The 20,394-nt window shown below is 39.3% G+C and overlaps 1 protein-coding gene across 2 annotated transcripts in view; it reads left to right on the plus strand.

Moving 5' to 3' along the window:
• Window positions 1-2,802: 2,802 nt before the first annotated feature.
• The window catches only part of nkain2 (sodium/potassium transporting ATPase interacting 2), a gene marked incomplete at its 3' end in the record, with an annotated part of 107,134 nt that continues 89,542 nt past the window's right edge, over window positions 2,803-20,394 (plus strand). For both annotated transcript variants that reach the window (XM_082504830.1, XM_082504831.1), the window contains exon 1: window positions 2,803-4,227. In XM_082504830.1, the coding sequence (XP_082360956.1) occupies window positions 4,174-4,227 (54 nt within the window). In that variant the 5' untranslated portion in view covers window positions 2,803-4,173. The remainder of the gene's footprint in view (window positions 4,228-20,394) is intronic.

Here is a 20,394-nt window from a genome sequence, read left to right on the forward strand (position 1 = left end):
CAAACTGCTTATTTCGAGGAGCTTCTTGAAGCTTCATTTGGCTGCAGTTGGTAGCTGGAAAGCTTCTGCTCGATTGTACAGGCACTGTGAAAACAACACAGAGCCTGAGCAGAAACTAAGTGTCATTTATAAATTAGACAATAACCCTCCAAAGTGTTCACCCAAGGCTCTTTCCAACAATTTATAGATATTTGCGAGTTATTTTAATAAGCTACACCATTTCCCCCTCCTCTTTAAAATGTTTAGACTTAATAGCAGGTTATCAGAAAACCATTCAGACTTCAATTAAGTGAATGAAAAATGAGGATAAAATGATTATCTTGACAGCTCAGAGAGGACAGCCGACTGAGAGAGAGAGAGAGATTCACGATGATGGTTAAAGGCCATGCTCATGAGCAGCTGCACACCGACCAGGGCTACGTCTCTCTCTACATGTTTGTGTTTCAGGGAGTGAAAGAACCGCGCCGCTCCCCTGCCGAGCAGAACATCAGCCTCATCAAGTCCGCCGGGCTCAGATACAGCACGGCGGCAGGATGGCTTAGGCTGCCTTCAAAATAAAAGTCCAATAAATAAAACCAATGTTTAAAAACGGGAACACCTAATGCACTGAAATTTGTTGTACTAAGCAAAATTTGCTTGAATGATTTCAACTTTTAAAATATAAAAATATCTTATTATTATAAAATAATAATAATTATTATTATAATGCGTACTGTACGCGGAAGAGACCTTCCGCATACAGTACGCATTGTGTGCTTAAAAACATGCCACTGTAAACACTATACTGGTTTTAAATTTTGGACTGACTGAAGCTGATTAAAAGTAGTTAATGTCGACACTATCACAGGTACTGTATTATAATGTATCATCCCTGTTATCGTAGGGCAGGGAAGTCAAAGTCATTTTAAAAAGAAGGTCACACGCAGCCCCCTTTGATCTTAAGCATGCAAGACGAGTGAAACTCCACTTTCTGTCAGCGTAAAGGCGTTTAACTGCACATTTAATAAGGTACCTTAATGTAGGGTAAAGAAGTGCAGCTTCAACAGCATATCTCAGCTTTTCTACATGATGAATGTGTAAAATTGCTCAAAAAAGTTCTTGCAGGTCACTGCACAAACTATCCCATTTTTTTTTTTAATTTACCTACAAATACTTAGCAGTATATTCAATAGAATGGGGGGGGGGGGGGGGGGGGGGGCAATAATTAATACATTGCATTTTAAGGGACTTTTTTTTTTTTGTTTATTTTTTTGTTTTCTTTTTCCCACAGCTGTTGAACTGTTGTGAAAGAAGAAAATCAAATCTCACTTGGATCTGTCTTTATAAGATCAAATGGTCCTATACCTATGCCCAATGCATGCTGGTGTTAATTTTTTATATCCTTATAAGGAGGAAAGGAAGATCAGTCCTTACAACATTTTATATGTGATATAAAAGGTCAGTTGAATAGTGCAACATCCATGATGCACATCAGTATGATGTACAATAAATATGCAAATAAAAGCAAAGTGAAGCCACTTCATAATACAGCATATTTACAATACAAGATGGGAAAATTTGTTTTTATACTAAATTAGCCAGATGTTATTTACCATTTACCATTTTTGAAATTACTTGCAGTATCATTATTTGCTCTTTCTTGGAAATACTTGATACGTTACCTACTTATTTTAGTGTATATACTGGTAAGTATTTGCAGGTAAATATAATTACATCAGAAAATACATAAAATTTCCAGTTAATTCTTGGGGAATTACACCCTTAGTCGCGAGAATATTATAAAGTGCTATTAGCCCTGATAGCAGCGTGGTACTCCACCTGCTTTATAGTAAAAACACTTTCAGGTTCAAGGTTCAAGGTTCTTTATTTGTCACATGCATAGTTATACAAGTATAACACACAGTGAAATGTAGCCTGACACGCTCCTCGACATGTGCAAAATATATATATATATATATATATATATATATATATATATATATATATATATATATATATATATATATATATATACATTGGGTGAATGTGCAGTAGTAGCAGCAAGCAGGTGAATTCTGTACATTAATATGAATAGACATCTGACTATTTTACAGGATAGACAATATAAACATATTTAAAATTAAAGGAATTGAAATGTCTTTCATGTCTAGTGTAACTGTGATGCACTCTGTAAACTGCTGAGTATGCAGGTTAAAGGTTGGGAATAGGTAATGTGAAGGACAGACAGTAAACAGTTTAAACTGAACCCTGCACCCTTACATCACTTAGCACACACTAAGATACTGTTTGCTTTGCGCTGTTTGCTACACTTAAACTGTTACCAGTGTAGTCTGATATTTGCTATGCTGTTTGCATTTAAACTGTGCTTTTGCTTTTTTGATCATTGCGGCAGTTATTAGAAAGATGATTTAAAGTAACTTAAATTAACTGACCATCTTAAGTATTGTAAGTAAGTATTTGTCTCCGACCAGGCCCATCCCTTTATGACCACAGTGCACCCATCTCTTGATGGCTGCTTCCAACAGGACAAATCATCATGCCACTAAGCTCAAATCATTTCAAACTGCAGCTTCAAGTCATGGATGTGCAGCAGGTCTGTGATGCTATCATGTCAATCCAGACCCAATCTGATGAACGTTTTCAGCACCTTTTTGAATCTGTGGAGAATTAAGGTAGTACTAAAAGCAAGAGAGAGGCCAACCTGGTAATAACTACGTGTACTTAATTAATGGCAAGTGAAAGTTTTTCCAATCCTGTTCGCTTTTATTTTGAAAATCCCCACCGGAACAGCACCACTGTACCGAGGTATTTGACTTGACAGATGGCAGGCGGGAGACGCTCCTCTCTCGGCTGTCTCTCTCGGTCCGTTGGTCCATCCCGGTTCTCATTGTCTCCCCTGTTCATTCCTTGAAGACAACCCCGAGACGACCAACTAAACTTAGCCGTTTTTTTCCCGCTCACACCACACACTATGCTTTACGTTTGGAGACTTACCTCGACCTGAAAATTTACCCCTTCCCTCTGTGTATGAAATTTGGACATGCTCTTCTGTTTTCTTGTTTTTGTTTTAAAAAAAAAACATTGTATAAACGCGTTGGCAGTAACGGAGACAGCACCGACTGAAACAACCACCGGCTGACGGGCTTGACAAGACAGCAGTTGTGCCATGGATCTGATGGGGAGATGAACCGAAGGAGGAGGAGGACTCATTAGCCAAAAAGCGCCCCCCGAAATCAGCTTCCAGCGGCTGTTGACACCTCACAACATTTTTATCAATGACCGTTTTCTCACTGGATAAAACACCACAGCTATCGGAAGATATAAGACAGGTTTGGGACCTACGTGTTGGAGATTTGAAATAAATATATAAATAAATAAAACGCGGTTTTTGGTGAAGGATGTTGCCGCTACATGTCCGTTACTTCCCCTGAGAGGAGAGGAGCTCGCCTGTGTGAAAAGAGGCAGGGACCACTTTCGCTTGTTTTCTCCACCCTACAACAAATTAGGCTGTTTCACTCACACGAATGCAAGTGGCTCTTAATCGGATTACTAAACGAGGGATTTAATCTGGAGGGGAATACATCCATCTAATCTCACCGTCTCTCTTTCCCCCCCAGCCCTTCAGTGTCTTTAAGTGGCTGCTGCTGGTGTGCTGGACTGTGTCACTTCCAGTGTGCTCAGCGTTGTGATGATGATGGTGATGATGATGCGACTAATCGAGGTGATCGCAGGTGATGTCTGGACAAGTGCAAACTGTGTAGAAATCACTGGAAAGTCGCTGTAACCTCTGCTGGATGAATGAATGAAGGAGCTGGATCTGACTTCGTTTGTGTCACATGTATTGAAATGCAGCTGATTTAGCAGGCTACTAAAGTGCCCTCAGTTGCTGAGGCTTGGAGAGGGTTTATCTACATATCCAGCTCTGTGGACTTGAATCATCCCCCTCCCCAAAGGACGTACTGTTACGGGCTTAAGTAGTTGCCTTTCATTCCCTTCAGCTCCAGAGAGTACAAGGGGGGAGCTGGTACCCTGTCCTCTGAGCCCGAGAAGGGAGTGCTTCTACCTGGGCTGGAGGCCAGCCAGACGGCCCTTTGGGAGCTTTTGGATTTTGAAGGAGAGATCTTGGGGAGTTTCTGCTCCACGTGGACCTCCAGAGAGAGCCAGGAGGACATCATGGGGTGCTGCAGTGGCAGGTGCACCTTGGCCTTCATCTGTGGCATGCAGCTGGTGAGTGTTTACGTTACTATTGATCCTGTAAGGGGAGGAAAGTCTGGGTTAAATCTTTGAAAAGCTCCACAAACAGACAGGTTCTGATGGGAAAGAAGAAAAAAAGGCATCTTTATCTGGAGGTGGAGCAGGAGGAGAGGTGGGTGGCTGGAGAGAGGGAGAGATGGATTACTCAAAGGTCACATTTCAGAAGTTAATAAAAGGTCATGATACAAGGAATGATGTTGAATGACGAATATGAGGACTGAATAGATGAATACTGTTGCCTGGAGCTCTGGGGCTGTACTAAGAGTCCATATAGAGGGATTGATGGAGGTGGAGAGTGATAGATTGAGGCACTGTAGAGAAACGAGGTATGGGTGGATGGCAGATGGATAGATATATGAAGCAGGTACATGTAAAGCAAAGAAGGTAAAGACCCATTATAAGGTTGCAGCATCAGACGCTGCCATTCTGTGTCTGTCTGTCTCCCGGTGTATCTCTCTTTTACACCATCTGTGTCAGTGGAAACTGGTGCCAGGCAAGACAACTGGGAGGAGGGATGGTCTGTAGGTGTGTATGTGTGCATACATGTGAGGAAGTGTGAGGAGCAGCACAAACAGTTTTATTAGTTCTGTCTTGTAGCTTCTGCATAATATGAGGAAATTTTTTCCCAGGAGCAGAACGATGTAATGAAGCAGCAAGAGCTGCCAAATGGTTTAATGTGGGTGACCTGCTGGTAGATCATGACATTTCTTATTAAAGAGGCAAAGTGGATAACATTTTTTTAGGTAGCATGTGAATAAACATTGTTGGAATTCAGTTAACGTTTTTTGTTTTGTTTTTTTAAATTAAATTTGATTAGATTTTCAGGCTTTTTTAGCCTTGTTTTGGTTAGTTTGTGACAAGCTTGTTGCCACCTTGGTTTCTGTATACCACTATATAAAGTCACTACACATAAATCTCCTGTAAACTACCTGTGGAAACCCAGCTTTTGCATTTTATTTTGTCTTTTATCATTTTGTAGTTTTATATCTGTGTGTGTGTGTGTGTGTGTACAAGAATACAGTCTATTTGCCCAACCTTAGTTAGGAGGATACTATAGGAAATATAAATATAGGCTGTTGTTTCTTCAGTAAGGCCGTTCCACTGTTTGCATCGCATCTCTTTCAATAAAGTTGAGCGATATGTAAACATTTTTCCACTTGGTGTTATTGCAAGCATCTCTTGTACCTACGGCATCTGTGTTACTCTTGGCAGCTTAAAGGTATTTATTGTGAATTTCCAAGCGAAACAGTTAAATCCTACTTCTGGTTCCTCCCTTTATTCACAAAGGGTCGCCACAACAGGTAGCTGTGCAGCTTTGATTTGGCAGATTTTTACATTGGATGCCCTTCCAGACCACCGAGGGCTGGTGTCAGGAAGGGCATTAAGAACGTGAACAAACTTTATGTTGTAAGTGACTGAGTGCTGTGTTGTGGTGAAGAGATAATCAGGAATTTCTAGTAGGACCTGGCTGTACGTTCCAATACCAATTTGTACTAGGGTTGACTCGATAATAGAATTTCAATATCAATACCGATGCCCAAGACAATACTTGATACTTGATGCCACTTTTGAAACCAAAGGCAATGTTTTGACCCAGTGGTGCAACTGTAGAAGTGAAGACTCGATCAAAATCTTGAAAAAGTTAACTTGTTAATTTTCAACTAATTTCCCCAATTATAAATTTGATTTAACAACATAAGTATTTAGGATTAATTTTAGAGATTTTACTTATTTTATAAATTATTTAGACAATTTCACTACAGACCATGAAGTTAAAATGTATTTTATATATGTATTACTCATAATAAACCTAGGGTACAACCAACAGCATAATACCTACCATATGTAAGTAACTTAATTGTTGTAGAAGAAGAGCATTAAAGAAAATTTAAAGATAAACTTTGGATGAAGTGTGGTATTCGTTCTGCTGCAAGAAATATTCATCTTTTATCTGGCTACAGTCCACAAGCTGCTGCATTAATGGTTTCAGATGCATAATGTGGCCATTGGGCAATTGCTAACAGTTAAACAGGTAGCACCAACATGTGTACTGGCTAGGTTAACATTCACAATACTTGTTTAATAATTCAGTGCTGTAAAACGGGAGCTTTACTGACCTCTGAAATTCCTCCTAAAATGTTGTTCACTCTTATGAACGTTAACTACTTGAAGGGGCTGCATGGATGACTGTGCGTGAAGATCGGCTGGAGGAGGCAAAGACGGCACTGTTTGTATAGAAACAGTTCCAAAAAGGACAGCAGGACACATCTAAAACATTTAAACACTTGCTTGTTAAAATGCTGCTGCTTGGTGGTGAAAGTTCAGTTTTGGAGATTGTAATTAAAAAATGTTCCTTTAAGAATAAGACAAAAAGAAACGCTGTTTCTAATGGCTCCCTTTTAAGTCCTCAAACAGACTTTTTAAGCTGAGAGCATGCCTTTAATTGATCCCTAGTTGTGGGAAAGTAGATGCCTTTACTTTTCTTTCTAATACTGTTATATTTAAGCTGCTCATTCTAGCTACATTTTATACTAAAGGATTATTATTGCTACTGTACATAGTAGCTATAAGACTAACAGCCACAGCAGAGCAATAATTCCAGGCAAAGATTCTCCAGACGCTAACCCGGGGAAATAAAGGAAATCATTCCCTTTAGGCAAAGCGGTACCACTCATCACAGAATAAATCCTGCATTTTCTAAAGATTTATGAAATGTTGCTGTTAGAGGATCTCGCTGTGGAGCTTTTGTCTGCCGCGTGTATGGTAGCCAAAGACAGGCTATGATATAGAATGGGACAGTGAACACGCATGTGAACAGAAATGCATAAACATGAGGTGAAACGCTTTGGCTGTTGCAGCCTTTGCAGTCATGTACAGTGACTGTGTGCAAAAGTAAAAAGCTATTGTGATGATGAATAGGAAGCTGTTAGCGGCAGCACGAAGCACTCTGTTTTCAATACAAAAGGAAAATATAGAGAAAAAAAACCTATCCAATTTACCATAAAGATATTATGTGCATGACCCTCTTTGAGCGAGCGTGTGCTTGTAGGCCTATTGTGCTGTGAAATAGGACGTTGCTCTGCTCGTTTCCATTCAAATAAAGACAGTTCTGTAAGTGAACACGCCCGCAGCAGAATGCCGATGAGTTTACCAAATGCGGTGCACACACTGTACGCGAAGAAACACACCACTGTGCTGTAAATGGGGATGCTGTGTATTTCCCTGTGTGAAATAAAGGCCACGAGTGACTCTGTGTGTGTGTGAGAGAGAGAGAGAGAGAGAGAGTGCTTGTGAATAAGATGCTGTCACAGAGATAGTCATTGTATCTAATGTGGTGGAACTAATGCTATGCCATAGTCAACATGTTTTGCTCTGTTAACCGTTGTAATAGCTAAGCCAGCTGATGAGCTGGAGGTCTAACACTACTGTATGTTTCAGCTTGGCCATGCACGGTTAGCATCTGCAGCTATTGGAGCAGAGGGCTCGTGAAGCATCACAAAAAGTGCTCATTTCCACTCTTCAAAGACATACATGTGAAGATATTTCATTCCTGCGGTTCCCTCACCAGAAGGCACGCTGCTCTCAGTCCTCTCTGCTGTGAGTTAACCACATTGACCACAGATTAAAGACAGCCTCTTACCCTGCCTCAGACGCCCCCCTGTTAGAAGTAATTGTTTTTGCTAAGTGAGCCTCCGCCTAATTGGGGAGCTTGTAGAGTAGGAAGCAGCACTGGTCCAACCCAGTATCACGGCAAAACATGTAATAGACACAGCGCTCCACCATGTCTTTTTCACGCTTTGCCTCTCCAAAGTGTAAAAAAAAAACAGTGGACCGGCATGTCTGTTGCAAGTTTTGGTGCAATATCGGGTTGACTGGTCAGTGTGTCTTATGCAGGGGAACTGATGTCTTATGTAACTCCTAGCAGCAGTTTTTCCCCCTGCTTCATTAGCTAGGTTAATTGCTAAAAGCTGATGTCGCCACACCTGAGCAGAGATCAATGATCCAGGTTGGAGATATGTCTACTTCACAGCTGACGTCAAAGCGTGCAGAGTTTAATTGATTCTAACAGCCAAATGTATATATTTGCCTGATTGTTTTCATTGGTCTTGCTTTTATTAGTAATGTGTAATTTAATGTCAGCAGTTCAAAGATAAAAGTGTGCTGCTTTTCTGATAGCGCTCGGTGCCAGTCTAAATCGTTTTCTTTCTTTTCCTCACAGCCACACTTAGTAAGTAAAGCTAAAGGGACTATTGACTTTGGGGGATTGAATAAATGGTTATATTCTCAGTGAATCAAGTAACCTCTAAAGAAAAAAAACGTAAAATGTAATTACGTCCAAGGTGATGGCTTCATATCCCTTGATTTGGCTGCCCCCCCCCCCAAAAAAAACAACAAAACAAAACAAAACAAAAAAAACAGCAAAAGCTACAATTTTCTTTTACAATTACAAAAGAGACAAAACAAGCAAAGCAAACGCTTACTTGACAAAGAGACCAGCACAATTAAAAGTAATATACACTCATTGGACCCTTTACTTTTTACTTTGTACATTTAAGTACAGTGAACTTGCTATCTTCAGGAAATTATTTTATTAGTTGAGCTTTGTGACATGTTGATGTTATCCTGCTGGAAGCAGCTATCAGATGGTACCCTGGTCACAAAGGGACGGCCATGGTTCCTTCATGACCGCTCAGGTAGGCTGTGGCATTTAAAAGATGATCAACAGGTACCAAGAATATGTCCCCCATACCGTTACACCACCATCACCAAGCTGAACTGTCAGTAGAAGACAGGGAGAATCAATGCTGTTGTGTTGTTTACACCAAATTCTGACCCCACCATCTGAGTATTATAGAAGAAACAAAGATTCATCAAACCAGGCAGCATTTTTCCAGTCTTTTAATGTCCAATTCAAATATGGTGTAGCCTCGATTTCCTGTTCTTAGCTGTCAGGAGTGGCCGCAGGTGTGGTCTTCTGCTTCTGTGGCCAGCTATTTCAAGATTCAATGTATCGTGCACATTTAGAGATGCTCTTCAGCATACCTTGGTTGTAACAAGTAGTTATTTCAATTACTGTACCCTTACTGTCAGAGCGAAACAGTCTGGCCATTCTCTTCTGAAGGCAAGTCATTTTTTTCCTCCCAGTCAACTGACACTCGTTGGATATTTCCTCTTTTTTGGACAATTTTCTGTAAACCCTAGAGACGGTTATATGAGAAAATCCCAGCAGAGCGGCGGTTTCTGAAATAGAGTAGCCCGTCTGGCACCAACAAATCACTTCAATCACCTTTCTTCCCTATTCGAGTTGAACTTCAGCAGGTCCTCTTCAACGTGTCCACATGCCTAAATGCCTAGAGTTGGTGCCAAATGACTGGCTAATTGTATATTTGCATTAACAAGTAGCTGAACATGTGTATCTAATAATGTGGCTGTTGAGTGCAGATTTATTCTAAAGACAAAAGTGGTTTTGTCGTCTCTAGTGACTAAAAAAATGAGCAAATGAGAGACTTTCTCAAAATAAAGTCTTGTTGACTATAAAAGTGGCGTCCTAATGAGCCCATAGCAACAGCGTTGTCATGTTGTATTACATGCATAAAGTTTCATGGTGCTGTGAGCAAGCTGTGTTATAAGAGGAAGATCATACAGCTGAATTGAACAAAACAGCCATAGAGTACACACACACACAAACATAAACACACAGATACATGCCATGCCACTGGTGACTCACTGCCTGTGGCGATGGTTCAGGTCTATGTTGCTATAACAGCCCACAGCAACCATCAGCTGCTGCCACAGAAGTGATGACTAAATTATCTAAGGGCGTGACGGGTAACAGGACTGCAACCGTGGCCTCCCACCATTGGCTGGTTCAGTCGAGCTTTTGAAGTCGGCCGGTGGGTGTTAATGTTGATGGAACGGTAATTATGTTGTTGATGTGTACGTTAATTGAATTGAGGTAATGGAGTAAAATGATGGGCTTGTAATTCAGTGTAGTGCACAATTATAGTGAGATAATAACTGGTAATCCAGAGAAATGTAATTGATCTCTCAGACTGTCACAACAGGAGAACATTAACCTAAAATAAATTTTCCCAGAAACTGAGGTAAGTGCTTTTTCTTAAAAAAAAATCTCTTTTACACGACTGGAATTGCAGATACTAAGGCACATACCAAGAATATTTGACTTTGATCTCCTGGCAAACTAAAGTTATTTTCATGTCTCCTTTATGAGGCTGTGGGACAGTAAGCGTTCAGCGCTTTCAAAGCTGAGCTGTGCGTCCCAGCACCTTAGAATTAAACAGCAACAAAGAGCAAGACATCAGACATAATTTTTAATCACAATTTGATTTTGATAACATCTCTGGAGTGGGTGGCGCTCATAGGGATCATTTTCTGTGGAAGAAAAGTCATATGATGCATGAAATACCCATTTTAGCTTGCTGCCAACAACACCCATTTCATTTGAAGTTTTTTTTTGAAACATTTGACCAGACACACGTGTATTTTTGTGTAATTTTGCAACTACAGTTTTATATGGAATGAGGTTATGCAGAGAATGACTGTAGGCTATCAGAGGCAGTGTTTATCTTACTGTGACAGTACGATCATGTGACATTTCCACCACTGAGGGACATACTGAATAATTTACCTTTTAGAAGCTGCAAAATGGATGCAGAAATGGTATCTCAGCATGTGCACCACATGTTTGAAAAAAAAAAAAGACTTTGTAACCATCAAAACTCAGAAACTAGTACTTAACCAAGATGTTTTGGGAGTTTAATAGAACTCATTTTATCTTGAAGCTGGCTTAATAACGTCAGCAGAACTGGTTTGTAGATTGATATAAACAGTCAATATCAATTCAGCATTGCAATTTGGCAAAAATGTTCTCCCACTCAGTTTGATTGTATCGTATATCCCATTTTTTTTATTAGTGATCTTTAGTTGCAACTATTTTGTAGTGTGCACCATCTCCCGCTGTTGGTTTTTTTCAGCATTTTAAAGAAAATCCACTTTTAGAATGGGTTGAGTTTTCAAAGTGAACAGAGCTCTGCTCTTTGGCAACAAACAATCTTCAGACCTCCTTCCTCATCGCAGCAACTCAGCGAGATAAAAAGGCTTTCCTATCCTTTATGTACAACACTGCTTTCAACAAAGGCCACACACAATCTCAGCTCTGAGTCTATAGATTTTCTGTCGCTCTTTCTTTTTCACACTCTCTAATTTGTCAGTCTCCCTTGCCCCAGGTCTCCATCTTTTTATATATGCCCACCCTCTGTGTGTATGTCTTTCTGGCCATTTCATTTCTTTATCTCCACCTCCTCTCGCTGTCTGGCTCTGCTTGCAAGAATGCGGCCATCACACCTTGGCCAGGGACTTGACTGACAGCTCATTCACTGTATTTCAATAGTCTGAACACAAAGTAAGTCTTCACTCACTGATCTGATGAGGTAGTTTCAGTGTGCCAAATCAGTCCCACACTGAATCTCAGTCTTTGTAGATCAATCCAAGCTGCATCTGTATTGCTCATACATTCATGAATGATAGTGTCATATTCTGTGATTTTCTGTTCTGTGATTTTCTGTGAAGGTATGCTGTGTGCAAAAGGTTACGTTTTAGGCCTAAAACTTTACTTTTTGATAAAACTGACAGTTAGGTCTGAATCAGGTGACCCTGAACCTTACCTTAGTTATGCTGCAATAGGCCTAGGCTGATAGTGGCTTCCCATGATGCACTAAGGGTTTCATCTCCACTCACTCCTTACACAGCATCATGACACAGGGTGTACCTCCTTTCACATCACTCTACATTTAATAATTATTCATTATTATTTCTGGACAAAAGACACACTGTGCTCTTTTCCACAGTGTGTCTTTTGTCCTGTCTTCCTCCCCTCATTCCCCGAGTGGCAACAGCAGATGGCTGTCGCCCCCCTGGAGGTTTCTTCCTATTATGAGGGAGTTTTTCCTTCCCACTCTTGCCAAGTCCTTGCTCATAGGGGATTGTGTGATTGTTGGGGTTTTCTCTGTATTATTGCAGGGTCTTTACCTTTTAATATGAGGTGCCTTGAGGAGACTGTTGTTGTTATTTGGCACAATATAATGAAAAATAAAATTGAATTGAACTGAATTAACAAAGAGTGACATATTTCTAAACTCTTTTGATAGGGTATCGAGTATGTCAATAGGTTTTTGCTCTTTCTAATCTACTGAGTGGTCAGTTCCATGTTGTGTATGCAAAGTCTGATTGAGTGCATTGTTTGAAGTCACACACTTGAACTAGCAGATTATTACCAGATACATAACAACTAGGGGTGCAACAATACTCGTATCGATATTGAACCGTTCGATACAGTGCTTTCGGTTCGGTACGCATATGTATCGAACAATACAAAATTTTTTATTTATTTTATCAACTTTTCTTCTGACGATGCTGTCTGTGTTTTGCGCTCAGTGGATCTGCGTTGGACTACTCCACCTAGGCTGCACTGTCAGTGCAGATCCACTGAGCGCAGCGCAAGCTAGCAAGACAGAAGCTAAGCTCGTTGCAACATGGCAAATTGAACCTCCCCCACCCTCATTCAGATGTGGCGTTTGGAACTATTTTGGTTTTCATGTGAAGAATGACCCTGATCGAATCAAACCGAACCGTGAATTTTGTGTATCGTTGCACCCCTAATAATAACCTATATAAGCTATCCCAGTCCAATTAATGTGCAGACAGTATAATGAAGGTACAGACAGGAAAACAATAGATCAGTCAACCAGTACTAAGAAATAGTGCGTATATTGTGAGTATTTTTTGCAACCGTGCCGAAGTAATTTTTCTGCTGTAAGACTTACATCTGCAGTAACTGAACTCTCCCAGCATAATTACACTGCTACTGACAGTCAACCTCACTAACAGATTTCAGGGCACTCTGCACTGTGGTGTGATACAAATTATCTTAGGTCAGACAATGGATCAGCTCTGTTCAAGCAGATATTTTTAATTACTCAGTTAGAACCTCCGCCTCCTATACAGCCAAACGCTAACACCCAGCATATCTACCTCTCCCTTTCTTTGTTTCCAGCATTGATCTTCACATTTGTGCTTACTTGCATCCACCAAATGCCTAATTGTTTTAAAGGCTCATCCTTTAGACACCAAATGACCGCTTAAGCTATGAAGAAATAACTTTAAGGCGGAAGCAAGGTGGCCTGTTGTAACACTGCAGTAGTTCCAGCAGAATTCCAGCAGGCTCACCACCGCCTTCTTCAACACAGTAATAAATAATACTTTTTGTACTAGTGTAGTACTTCTATAGTATATATGTACTATAGTATATCTGTTTTTTTTGCTTCATTCTTTACTGACCTATTCAACTGTCTCTCCACTCAGTTGTAGTCTGAGGTTGATGAGCTCCACATTCTTGAGCTGTAGCTAACAACAGGTAGCAACAGAATCCCTTCACAACAGGAAGGTTTTGGGTTCAAATTCACTGCCTGACTCTGGCCTTTTTGAGTTTTCTCCATGTTCCTGGGTGGGTTTTTGCCGAGTTCTCAGGTACTCAGTACTCACAAAGGAATGCATTCTAAATTATCCATAGGTGTGAGCGTGAGTGAATGGTTGTCTGTCTCTTTGTGTTAGCCCTGTGAAATATCCAGGGTATCGTGGTACCTGGTCTGTGACCCAGGGTTTTGCGTTTTGGGAATGTTTAAGTTTTTTCTAGTTTGTTATCTTTATTTTAGTTATTATTTTGAATTTGTTGTTATTCAGTATTTCATTATTAAGTGTTCCCTGTCCTCTTGTTTCTGGATTCCTGTTAGTTATTTGTCTGTTCCCCCAGTCTTGTTTCTGTGTCTGTTTGCTTCCTCTGTTTTCTCTTGGTCCCCTGCTCTTGCTCTGTGTCCCTGGTCTCTCACCTTCGTATTGTGTCTTCTAGTCTTGTGTCTGTCTCCTCCCTCCATTCCCCTTATTTTGTCGGTCTGAATCTTATTAGTAGATGCAGATTAGGCACCCTGTGACTAACTTAGTTATTGTATTTGGTAATTCAGCAATAAAGCCGCATTCATGTCCAGTTTTGCCTTTGTACGCTGCATCTTTGGGTCCATTCCTAACTGCCTTACACAGGGTGTACCCTGCCTCTTCTCCTATGACAGCTGGGCTAGGCCCCACCCCCCCTGCAATTCTAAATTGGATAAGCAGTTGAGAAAATGGATGGATGCAGCACCATACTTACATTTTACTGAAGTTGTCAAAATGAATGTGAAATTTTAACTTCTGGAATTTTAGTGCTGTGAAAATTAGAAAGAAAGTAATTTTACTCAAGTGGTGAGCACCTGGACTATAATTTTCTATTTGGTTGTTAATGTGGGACAAATTTTTGTGGAGCCATTCATTAGCCAAAGATGTCTATTAAATAGCTGTCACCAAACAGCACATCATTTTGCAAAATTTGTTTAGTTCATTAAGGTTTGGACTAACACCAAATGAAAAATGTGTGGGTGCTCTGTGGTGGTCTACCACTCATCTCTTTGCTTATGTTGATTTAAGGGAAGAAGTCTCGTGGACAACATAAAAGAGCCTTTTAATGCTATTTACATGTTTCTTTTTGATAAATATTTTCTGAAAGGTTGAAACATGTCGCCCTGCTTTCTGTCTAGATTCTAAGCTAAAGCTACTACATCTACTAGTTTACTGAATAGCAAATATTTTAAACATTATTAAAACTTAGTTCACGAGATGCAGACTCACTCAGCATGTATAGCAAGAAGAAAGTGTGGATTATACTCTGTATGTTACAGTTGCAGACACAGACAGCTGCAGGCATCACAGAGGCGTAGTCCTTCCTGTTATACTTCTTTGAAGTCCACTTGAAGTCTTCTCGAAGAGCGACTGTGTAGTTGGTGCATTGTACTTTAGTGCCCGTCTCCCCAGACAACTCTACGCAGTTATACAAACAGAGCAGCATGAATCACTCGGACACAAGTGGACCCTAGCAGCTTCAGAGAAACTATAACACCTCTGAAAGTATCTGTAGTCATACTTAAATCTTCTGGAAGGATGTACTACTTAGGCACACCTGTGTTTTGAGCTAAATCCTAACACTAATATCAGCACAAAAACAATGCGTAGATACTGTTTTAAACAGGCCTTAGCATGTTAAGCATCTTGCTTTAGAAGGCTTTGCTGGATTTCTAAATTAAAGTCGAAGACTGTATTAATTGCCAGATTTAGATGAGAGTCTAATGCTAGTAGACCTGTGGGAGCAAGGTGCAGCCACAGACTGCGAATACATCACACAGGCACAAATTCCTGCCAGTTATTGTTAAATAACATTCAGGTGATGAGTCCTGATGATGCTGAAATTTAATGTCGTCGTCATGTCCGATGTTCAATAGCCACTTGATGTAAAGTGTTTCTAAAAGAAATCGAAAGAAACACTTTCTCAGTCATAGAGCTGGACAAAAACATATAAACAGAATTATTGCAAAATAACTTTGTCCAATAAAGAAGCAGAGCAGCAAACTGTGTCGAAAGCATGTTTCCACAAATGGCAGGTGACATCACGGATCACAGCGCCATTCTCACACAGTGCACAGCTCATTGTTTAGCCGCACAATGCAAGATGTTGGAGTCTCAAGCAATTTTTCCTGCAACATGCCTTATGACAAAAAACAAAGCAACAGCCTACTTTATTGTGAAAGTCATTATGCCAGTGAGCACAGTCGAAAATGTTGGATTTTAGCTGCTTAATAAAGCAAGTGACTCTCATAACCAACTGGCCATAAACATTTCTAGCGACTTGTTCATGGTATACTCCACCTCTCACCCTACGACAGCTGGAGAAAGCTTGATTTATATCGAGATATAAAGTTGTTGTCATGGTAATTTTTAACAATTTATTTTAAACTGTTCTTTTTTTATGGTGAAATGGGTTAATGTACAGCATACACCTTTAATAAATTAATAAAAGTTTGAATTTATTTTGGATTTTGTGTAATCCATACAGGATCTAATATATATATACACTGTGACTGATGTTTGGTTAAATGTCCCTCAGAAAGTTGCACCTCAACCAGAGATTTTTGGTTGCCATCAACAAGCTTCTGCCACAATTCTGGCTGGATATTTGAGCACTCTTCTTGGCAGGATTGGTGGAGTTCATTTAAATTGATTGGTTTCCTAGCACAGACCCAGCTTTTCAATAGGATTGAGGTCAGAGCTTTGGGAAGGCCATTCCAGAAGCTCTCTGTTAAAATAAAACTAGCATAAAATGACAGAGTTTTCATTTCTTTTACATGAGCAGAGTTACAAATTCAGCAGGGGAATAAATAAATATTTCTCCCACACTATGCTGTGAAATCATTCCACCCTGACCGGTGGTAACATTAAGAAAAAGAACAGCTAAAAAAAAAAAATGATTAAAATTACCATGACATTCATGACCAAGATGCATGGATGTAAACTTCTGACCAAAACTGTTTGTAAATATACATATGAAAAAAATGTTATTGTAAAAAGCAGGGTTCTTCTCTTAGTTGTGAACACAACATGTCTTGGAGGCTTAAAAAAGGAGTGCAACACAATGATAGTGTATCAACTCACGTTGTCATCATAACAAAGTCTGTGAAAGTGTGAAAGAATGGCATCAGTAAAGAGTGATTTTTTTTTTTGTTCGACTTAGAAAAGCTGACTCAATCTATATTCCTGCACAGCTCAGTGGAGGCTTTAAATTGAACTCTTACACAGTTGGATTGTTTGTTCTATATTCTTACTGATACTGACACGCATATTGTGAAATCACAGCTGCAAACCAAAACTGAAATCCACTGTGTGGTGGGTTTGTTGTGTACGTTCATGTGGCAGCATGCTGCTTTTCTTCACTTATTTTTCTTTTTTTCATATCAACAGTGCTCATCACAGAAACACACTTGCCTCAGTTTTAATATTTTGGGGAAAGCATGTGTTTTCAGCAGTTTGGCCATCATTTGGTTTGGTTTCTCTACTGTTGCGATGGAGAGGAAGACTGTCAGAGGTGCAAATTGGAGCTACAGCAATTTTACAAAGCTTTCAGATAAAACTGGATCATTTTAACTCTTTTGAATTTTTTGTTCCACTTTTCAAAATTTGAATGTTCCAAGCTGCAAGAAAAACCTCAGTTAACCATTTTAATTACAACGATTCAGATCTTCATCTAGTTTATGTTTTGTTTTTTTATTCAAAGGGAACACTGGAAATTCGTCATTATGAGCACTTAAGTTTGTGCATCGTTCAATATGCTAGATTTAGCTGTACATACAAGTACTAAAACAAAAGGGGTTGGTGGAAAAATAGACTTTCAGTGACACTACTTCAGATAAGGACAAAATGTATTTGCTGCTTTGGAGAGAAAGAAAAATATTATGTTCCTTATTTCTGGGGGTGTATTGTTTCAGGTATGTGTGTTTTAATTGTCACTTAATTTATCTAAAGAATTTATTAAAAGCAGATCAGAAAGAATAGAAATGAACAAATAATAAATAGATTTATTTGGCTAATTATTGCCCGGTATTAGTTATTTGCTATGAGTATCAGTATTCATATTAGTTGATGAGTTAAATTTTAAAAAGTAAAGAGACAAGAGCAAAACCTTCAAACATGTTATTGTGTGATTACACTGCATAGTCAGTCCACCAGAGGGGACTCCCCTGTTGGTAACTTGGGATGTGACAAACACAACAACCAGCTGATCCAAGCACATTCGAGTAGACTGTAAACAAGTACGTAAATCACTGCACATAACAAATTTTATGGAAATCTGCTTATGTTTGTGTGTCTGAAAGAAAGAAAATATTGGCTAGTATATCAGCATATCAGACCTTTAAATGACAAATATTGGTATTGGTCATAAAAATCCTGTATTGTTCATGTTTACTTTTGGTGTCTTTTTCAAACACATTAATAATTGCTCACAGTAAAAAACAGGTTTTCATCAGCAGTATTGAGATGTCTTTATTGAACAACCCTCTACGAGGCTCGACACAACATTTCATCTGGACTCAGGATTCTTGATTCCATAATATATTTCTAGCTCATTCCAGCCGAACATCTAATGAACTAAAATTAGCAACAGTTCATCTAAGCCGCTGCTGATCATTAACCAGTCACAACTGGCCAGAATTAGATGCTTTTTTCCAAAGTTCTTTGGTAATAAAAAATCATGTGGAGAGGAAAAAAGCTATTTGGTGGCACTTGAATATGACAAACCTAAAGTTGGAAACTGTACATCTCTTGGTGCTCCAATTATATATATATTTTGTACACGTTTGCCTCATTGATTTTTTTTTCTTGCTTGATTTAGCTTAATTGATGTAGCTTTTCTACTTGATGATTTGAGCCAGAGAATTTCATAGTCATCCAAAACAAAGAAACACTCCATCTGTGAGTCAGCTATTATTGTCTGTGGGGAGAATGATTGGAAACTCTCTAACTGAAAGTCCTTAGTGTGCACTGTTTCCCTTGAAACATACATTTTAATTCCAGGTTTTTCCTTTTTAAAACCAGAGGTGATTATTTCATACACAATACAAGAAAGACAGAGGCAATGTATCAAAGATAATGCGAGGAACAGCAAAGTTCACAGTGGCTCACTGCTGAGCATAGGGCTGCTCGATTATGGCAAAAATGATAATCACGATTATTTTCACTGAAATTGAGATCGCGATTATTTGACGATATTTATTTAACCCTTTAAGACCTACTATAGAACCAAGTCCGCCAGAGCTTATATTATTTTTTTACATGTTGTAGTGCCATTTGTGGGAGCATTTCAAGTTGCTAAATAACTGTTATAGCCCATATTTTAATAATATGTATGCATTAAGTCCATAGTAACTACATTAATTGCAAAAAAGTGCAATAAACTACAAAAAAATTGAAAATCGTTTTTGTTTTGTTTTTTTACATATATTTCTACTTGGAGAAATTTAAGAGGCTTATCCTTCAAAACTTTAAATACAAAAAAGTTGCAAAAAATAGTTTACAACAACAGGAAATTTATTTTGAGTGTCTTCATAGTTTTATTTTGGAGATACACCAATTTTTATATACACTGCAGGTAAAACAAAAAAAAACAATCCTATGATGCAAATTTGCAAAGAAAACAGCAGGTGCATCAAAATAAACTATTTCCAGCTGTGCAATTCGAGTTCTAAGCATCCCAGAAACTATTCAGAAAAGTCAAACATGACCAGTAGAGGTTTTTAAGGTCTACAAGTAAAAAACTACATTTCCGCGAAAATGACGTCACTTCCGGTTTCGGCCAGGAAATGGCGGACATGAGACAGTTCGCGCTGACATCTGTTTCACTGTGGGAAGTGTTACGAACAGCTGATCGGATCGGCAAAGCGTGTTTCTGGAATATTATGTTTTTGTTCCTGCAAGCGCTTTTTATGCAATTTTTGCAAAGCTATATGTGGAAGGAAACCGTGACCGAGGACAAGCTGATGGCATAAGTTGTAAGTACAACTCCTCCGGTTTCATATGCAAAACAAATTATTGCGCTAGCTTACGTGGTTCAGATTCTACAGGGATTTAAAAGTAGTTACACAAAACGGAGCGTGCTGCTCTGACCGGATTTAAAGGGTTAACAATGACTTTAAAAAATAATATAAAATAGTGTGCAACACCACTGAAGTTTTTTTTTTTTTACCTCTCTTTTCAACCAACGGCAGTCACTCTCCTCTCCAAATAACTTCTGCTTAGCTTTCCGAGCTTCCCTCGGGTCCTCTTAATCAGCGGTCTCCAACCTTTTTTGCGCCACGGACCGGTTTATGCCCGACAATATTTTCACGGACCGGCCATTAAGGTGTCGCGGATAAATGAGGGAGGGGCTAATAATCGGCTCAGTTATTTTTAATGATCGTTGAAAGCCCAGATCGTAATCGTGATTAAAATTCGATTAATTGAGCAGCCCTAGCTGAGCACGAAACTAGTCTGCAATGATATTTATTCACATCACTCCTCGGCAAACAAATTAGTTCCTTTAGCGCATGAGGAAAAACAACAAATGGTGAATAATGTTTAGAATCCTTGAAAGCTTCCTTTAATGCAGAACATTAGCGAGTGCACTTATAGATCTAGATTTTCAAAGTAATTGTCCAAACCTTTCATCTT

This window comes from Aulonocara stuartgranti (assembly GCF_965226115.1).
Source record: "Aulonocara stuartgranti genome assembly, chromosome: 15".
In the NCBI taxonomy this organism is placed as follows: Eukaryota; Metazoa; Chordata; class Actinopteri; order Cichliformes; family Cichlidae; genus Aulonocara; species Aulonocara stuartgranti.